This window comes from Gossypium arboreum, chromosome 2 (assembly GCF_025698485.1).
Source record: "Gossypium arboreum isolate Shixiya-1 chromosome 2, ASM2569848v2, whole genome shotgun sequence".
Classification (NCBI taxonomy): domain Eukaryota; kingdom Viridiplantae; phylum Streptophyta; class Magnoliopsida; order Malvales; family Malvaceae; genus Gossypium; species Gossypium arboreum.
Genome location: NC_069071.1, coordinates 3,461,348 through 3,468,566, shown reverse-complemented (window position 1 = coordinate 3,468,566; position 7,219 = coordinate 3,461,348). Strand labels below are relative to the sequence as shown.

Sequence of the window (7,219 nt, the reverse complement as noted above, 5' to 3'; positions counted from 1 at the left end):
ATCATCATAAAAATTTCATATTTTTCCACAATTTCACATTTACAATACTTTATGCATATTTCATCATCTCATAACACATTCATTAAACTATTATCATAATTTCCTTATTCACATATTAAATTGTTTCACACTTAAACTTTTGTACATTTTTAATTTAGTCCATTTTTCCATGTAATTTATTTTTCACCATTTAAGCACTTTAATAAAATAATTTATTATAATATCTTATTTCACATAAAAATTTTCATGCATATCACTTTTCTTGTTTCAATTATAAATTTCACAAAATTTACAATTTAATCCTTAACATCATGAAGATTCACTATTTACTATAATTTCACCTTAACATCACTTTGTAATCAATTCACTACTTATCATAAATCTCAACTATATGTTTGTTTTACTGAAAATAACTTTTATGAAATATTTTCAAGAAATCTACCAAACAACAAAAATATTTTACACAAGTTCATCTAAACATTAGAAAAATTAATTTTTTTAAAAATAAATAAATTATTTTTAGAAATCATTTTACTGAAACAAATGGTGCCCAAGATTCAAAGAAAAGTTGCCCAAAACAAGTTTTTAATATGTTTGGTAATAAATTTACTTAATTATATAAATGATTAAAAATATTATAATAATTAAGTTATACAGTACAGGAAGTTGAAGTAATGATGGGGTATTTATAATAATGATGGGATATTTATAGAAGGAGACTAATTTGGCATGAGTCCAAATTCTCAAAACACTCTATCTCATAGGTGCATAGGGTAGAGTGACGAATTATCAATTTAAGAATATTGTTGGAATCGATATGAAAAGACTATGAAATGATCAGATAGGTATCATCAAGCTTGAGGGCGATGGATTTACAAATGATGGTAGGAATTCTTCCTTATACATCTTTTTTGGGATTGTGCGAGCCTCCTTATGTGACGTGATACTTTGGCAATGCAAGCTTGGGGCTAATCTCTTAGCAAGGCTACAAGATCGATTTTTGTCTAGTTTTCTTTTAATTATAAATTAATGGTTCAACAAAAAACGATATAAGGAAGGTATAACAAAAAAAAATACATATTACAACTGTTTTAAAAGAAATTTTTATATTTAAATATTACTTTATGGATTTCATGACTTGTTAATTTTATTTATAAAATCTAAATTTTAGAATCAAATAATTTCTAAAAAAATTAATTTTCCATTTTTTTTCACAAGCCAAGATTAGTGTAATTAATTTTCTGGACAGCTATGATTATAATAACTTTATGATTTTCCTTTTAAGGATTTTGATGTAATTATTTTATTTTCTCTTATTCCACTTTAAGAATAAAAATGCTAAATATCTTTAAAAGATAATATTATTTAATAAATTGCAGTATATATATAATAGTTACATGTGTTTCCTTATTAATAAAAATATATAACCATAATGCGTAGATTTACTTTATGTATATATGCCAACAAATCATGGTACTAATTAATCAACTTATCAGCAAATGATTATTTTATCAATGATTCAATGTATCACTAAATCATGAGATGTTGAATTGTATCAAAATATTCTAAAATAATTATGTTTTCATGCCTTATGATTATTACTTATTAAAAATCATGCAAAGCGCATAAAAAAACACCGCAAAATCAAAAAGATCTTTTTAAGGTTTGAAATTAAATTATAATTTCACCATTTTAAACAATCGGCTTAAATGAAAATTTTTCTCTTTTAAGGAGGCTAAGGCCCCTTTCAGCCCTCGCCACCAATGTCAATAAGGACCTATGAAATAGTAATAAGGTAAAATCTTTATAATAAATATATTTTTCTAAAACTTTATAATTTTATCGACAAAAAGCTTGTTGTTTAATAGTCAGGGTAAAGTGACGGAAGTTGGTAAAAGTTTTAACTCCTTTAAAATGGAAGATTGTTGTTTTTGACTCTCAAATTTATAGTTTGGGCTGTTGAATATGTTAGAATTTTAATTTAATCCTTTTGAATACCATAAAGATATAAGCCAATTCAAGATTAAAATTGTATTTCAACTCTCATAAATATATGTAATTTAATCTCAACTCTCCTAAAAAAAGATTTCTAACTTCACTCCTAAACCTCGACTAAATCTAAAATTTAGATAAATCAAAGTCCTAAACAAAAGATAAAGCTCGTACAATATTATTTTCAATCATGCATAATATTCAAATCCGAAACTTTACCCTCAAATTTCTTACTATTCAGTACATGTATCATTACTCATTAGCCAATAGTCATATAGGTTTAGGGTTTGTGTGTGAAAGTGGGACCAATGGCTTGGTCCATTCCCATTTAAAACAGCAGCAAGGCAAAGCAACGAAGCTTATTGCATCAGCTGACGATAATTCTCATTCAATTGGTAAAGTAATAATGCAATATCCCCACTTCTGTTAGAGGTTACCCAGGTGGCCTTTGCACCTTTAACACGTCTCCCCTTTGTATTGCATTTGCCCCCTACTGGGGAAAAAAAATTAATAACAATCATAAATGGATGGCCAGAAACGAAATTATTTAAAATCCGACACGTTTTATATAGCTATTTTTTCTCTCCTATATTAATTAAAATATATTATATGAAATTATTAAAAATCATTAAAAATTTTGTAACGTGTCATAAATAATATTATTAAAAAAGTAAAAATAATATAAATATTTTAAATTTTATAATTATGATAATTTAAATTAAAATTGGAGTAAGTGTATATGTTTATGATACTTATTATATGAATTAGTATTCAACGTTGATATATTTTTACAATCAATTCTCTCTATAGCAGTCTCATTTGTCTGCCAAGATTTTGACTGCTATAACAACATACTAATTATTTGTCACCTGAATTTGACACTTTTAAAGGTGTTTCTTTAATTATTTCAGTTAAAATACTAACGTGAATATTTTAAAGGTTTATTACATAATTTGATCCTTGAATTTGACACTTATTTTTAATTGGGTACCTATGTTTTTTTTTTTGTCCAATCTAGTACTTATATTTGACAAAAGTTATATATTTTGAAACTCAAATGTACAGTGTTAACTTTATTGTGTTTTAATCCGATTTTTAGAGTTGATTTGATGAAAATTAAATTAAACAAATTTACAATTAATACTAAATTTATTTTATTAACAAAATTATGAAAATTTTAAATCTAATGATATTAGCAATTAAATTTCATCAAATTGACCCTAAAACCCGAATTAAACACTAAATAGTTAACATCATTACCTTTGGGTACCAAAATATATAAAATTTGTCAAATACAAGTACTAGATTATACCAAAAATAACACAAATACCCATTAGAAAAAGTATGAAACTCAGTGCGAAATAATGTATTAAGCCCTTTTTAAAAAAAAATATTATTTCTAACTTATAACATTAACAATTCGACATAATTTTTTTTGTATTAGAAGAGGTGTTTTTAAGAAGACCCATAGTATCAGAATAATTAACGACACTAACTATTTGGATTAACTAATCATTTTATACAAGTAAAAGATTAAGTTATACCAAATTATAGTATAAAAATTAAATTTCAAATTTGAGCATAATAGAAGTATCAAAAGCATAATTATACAAAGACTTTTTTTATTTTGAACCGATACCCTTCAATATACAATAGTCACATTAGATCCTATGGAAATCCAAATTCAAGTCAAGTTAGGTCCTAAACGAAGGGCAAAACACTCCTATGTTATTTTCTTTATTCATAAGACTTGAGTCTAAAATTTTTTTAAAGGATATTGAACTCCTTTATCACTAAATGCAAACTGTATTATTTTTTTAATGGAATTTAAATTAAAATTACAATAAACTTAATATAAAGAATAACAAATTAAAAATTGAAATATACCCACACATTATAAACTTAAAATAATCTAAAAAAATAAAAAATATCAATTTACGCATGACAAACACCCATTGCTTTTGTTTTCAACGTATTAGACCATAACACTTTCAAAAGACATGGATACAATTAATTTCATTTTGTCTAAACATGTAATTGGGTCAACATCTGCCGGAAAAAAAAATTATAAAAGTATAAGATTACAAGACTCCCCCACTGTTTTCTCATTTACGCTTCTTCACTTTGTTTTCATCATCATCGTCAGTACTTTTGCAAATCCCTTACTGATATAATATATATAGATATATATATGCTGCCAAAGACCCCTCACAACTCACCATTGCCTTTAATTTCCCATCATTTTCCTAAACTACCACCACAACCATTGTTTCTCCTTCAAGCCATCCCCCTTCTCTCCCATGGCGTAAAACTCCTCTTTGGGTTCTTTTTTAACGATAACACAAATACGTTTTCGTTTTTCTTTTTTTAAGTTTTTGACTGTGAAATTTTTTATATATATATCGTATATGGGAAACTGTCAAGCAGCTGAAGCAGCCACCGTGGTGATTCAACACCCAGGGAACAAGATCGAGAGGATTTATTGGTCGGTTAGTGCAAATGAAATCATGGGGTCGAATCCAGGTCATTACGTTGCCCTTGTGGTGACTTCACCGACGATGAAGAATGAAAATGGTACGCCGGTGAAACAGCTTAAGCTGTTGAAACCTGATGATACTCTGTTGATCGGTCAAGTTTATAGGCTCGTCAGCTTTGAAGGTAAAAAAAATTTTATTACATGATCTCTTTACGTCTGCTATGGAATCTTTTCTTATTTGCTTTGATATATTGGCAGATGTTTTGAAAGAATTTGCTGCAAAAAAGTGTGTGAAATTGGGGAAATTGTTGAAAGAAAATGGAGGACTTGGGCTTGGAATGGAGTTGAAGAAGAAGAAAAAGGATTTGCCAAGAACTAAACTTGGTTCTGAATCTGGGAATTGCAGTGGTGTTAAGGTAAATTTAATTTCATAAACCTCGTACCCTCAAAACATTGTGTCGAATTTTAATTATATTTTACTCTCTTTACTTAGATAAAAAGTAACCTAACTGATTATAATTATTTTTGACGTACCATATATACCTGATTGAATGAATTCTTAATCCATTATACAATACTTTTCCTATGTTTATAAGAATGGACTAATCTTACAAGTTTCATGTGTGAATTATCAGAAAAAAATTGTCAGAAACTGAAATGAATAATATTAATTTGGGGTCTCGAATATTGTAGCCATTTGCAGAGAGGGGATGATAATTCAGGGCTTATGATTTCAATGCAGAAAAAAAAAAGTAAATCTTTTATGATTCTGAAAAAAGTTTTGAAGATAACAAAAAAAGTGGGAAAGGAAAATCTTCAACTGCAAAAGGGCTTGTAATTTTGTATACTACTTTTTAATTTCTTTTGCCTTTTTTCTATCTCTTTCTGGTTGTGGGTTTGATAAGTTAAAAAATGTTATCATTTGAAAAAAAGAAAAAAGAAGAATTAGAAGAACCTGAAACTTTGTTTAAATGATAGATCTCTCAAGGTATAATTGCTCTTTGAAAACAAATTAATTTAAAATTTAACACACTTTTATATCATGTTGAAATTCTTCTTCAACCAATTGTTTTTGTGGAATTTGGCACCCTTTTCTTTTACCTTTTTAATGTTGAAGTGTTATATGAGTCATTGGTCAATATATAAAATAAAAAAAAGTTTTTTTTTTTTCGATTGACTCTTAGTTTGATTGTCGCCAGTATTATTGTCAATGCATGAGGATATAAGTTTAAATGCGCTGAAGCGCATTATCATCTTATTTATGGATTGGAGAGAAGCTATGAGTTAGAACCAACTTAAAAAGGAAAATTTTTTATTTTGGCCCTTTACAATTTTTAAAATTTTAAATTAGTAAAGCTTTGTCCCCATAAAAATGATAAAATTTTGATTTAATCCTTTAAAAATTACATTTTTTACTATAGTTAAAATTACAATTTAATTTCGGCCCAAAAAAACATTCTGACTTTACCAGTGTGTTTTTAGATTATATGAAATGAATGATTTAGGGTTAGTTTTGAATGTGAAGTTACAACAATGATCACCATTCATCATGCATTCTTATGCTAGATTTTATGATGTCTACTTATATATAAAGAGACAAATGACAATATTCTTATTGATTATGAAATTTATACTTTATGAAAAAGCTAGAGCTTTTTTATTAGTGGGGTGGAAATTTTTTTAAAATAATATATTGTTAACATGAAATGACCATATACTTTGTTTGTATGCATTTACTGGGGAATGTGTGCACGGGTGTGCCTTTTTCATCAAAAGCTTAATTAGACACATAAATTGTCCATAAGAATTTTAGTCCAACAATATCTTGTCTTCTCCCTATGGTCGTAATTTAAATTCCAAACTCCGAAATGAATGGATAAGGTCAATGAATAGGATCCAAATGTCATGGAAAAAACATGGTTTCAAAATTGACTTATTACACAAACTTTTCATGGAATTGTCATTGTCTTATGGGTGCCATTGCTTTTGTCCTTTGTTGTTGTGTTTTTTTGAATCTTTTCATAGGTGGAGCAGGAAGTTAATAGGGTTGGAACCAGTGGTGGTGGTGGTGGTGGTGGTGGGGGCGGTGGCAGTAGGTACATAGGCAGACATCATGGCGGTGGTGGGCAATGGAGGCCAGCCTTGCAGAGCATTGCAGAGATTGGAATTTGAAATGCAGTACCATTTGCATGCTGTCATTCTCTTCCCCCACCCAATAAAATTGCAAACAACTATATATATAATCAAGTTATTATCTCTTTTTTTTTCTCCTAGATGGATAGAGTTTGTGTTAGATGTAAAATCATTTGGACATTTAGAAGATTATAATATGTAATGATCAATTTTCTAAATTTTTATGGTTAATTTTCTTTAATAATTTTTATATTTTAATATTGAAAATTTCTAAAACTTTATAGATTAATAATTGAATCTTGTGGATAAAAAATAATGTGAAAAGAGTTCTATCTTTCATTTAAAGGTTCGATTCAATTCAACTCTAAACTCAATAATCCAATATTATAATCAGACAATGATCTTAAATAAAAATAAATAAAAAACCTTAATATTTCAAATTTCTCCATAGTTCAATGCTCAATCTAAGATTATATATAATTCTAAATTTTAAATTCAAGAATGTAATCAAAAGTATGTAGAAGGACCAAAAGCAAAACTATATAAAAGTGTGGGAAAAAAACACCATCATGAAGTAGTTACTTTTTTTGAAAATAGTAGTAACTTTTTCTTGTTATA

At 27.4% G+C, this 7,219-nt stretch overlaps 1 protein-coding gene across 1 annotated transcript; it reads left to right on the top strand.

The window, feature by feature from the left end:
- Window positions 1-4,086: 4,086 nt before the first annotated feature.
- Window positions 4,087-6,819, top strand: LOC108467981 (uncharacterized). The gene is made up of 3 exons (XM_017768824.2): window positions 4,087-4,650; window positions 4,727-4,884; window positions 6,494-6,819. The coding sequence occupies exons 1-3, from the start codon at window positions 4,401-4,403 to the stop codon at window positions 6,638-6,640; spliced, it is 555 nt and encodes a 184-aa protein (XP_017624313.1). The 5' UTR covers window positions 4,087-4,400; the 3' UTR covers window positions 6,641-6,819.
- Window positions 6,820-7,219: the final 400 nt, after the last annotated feature.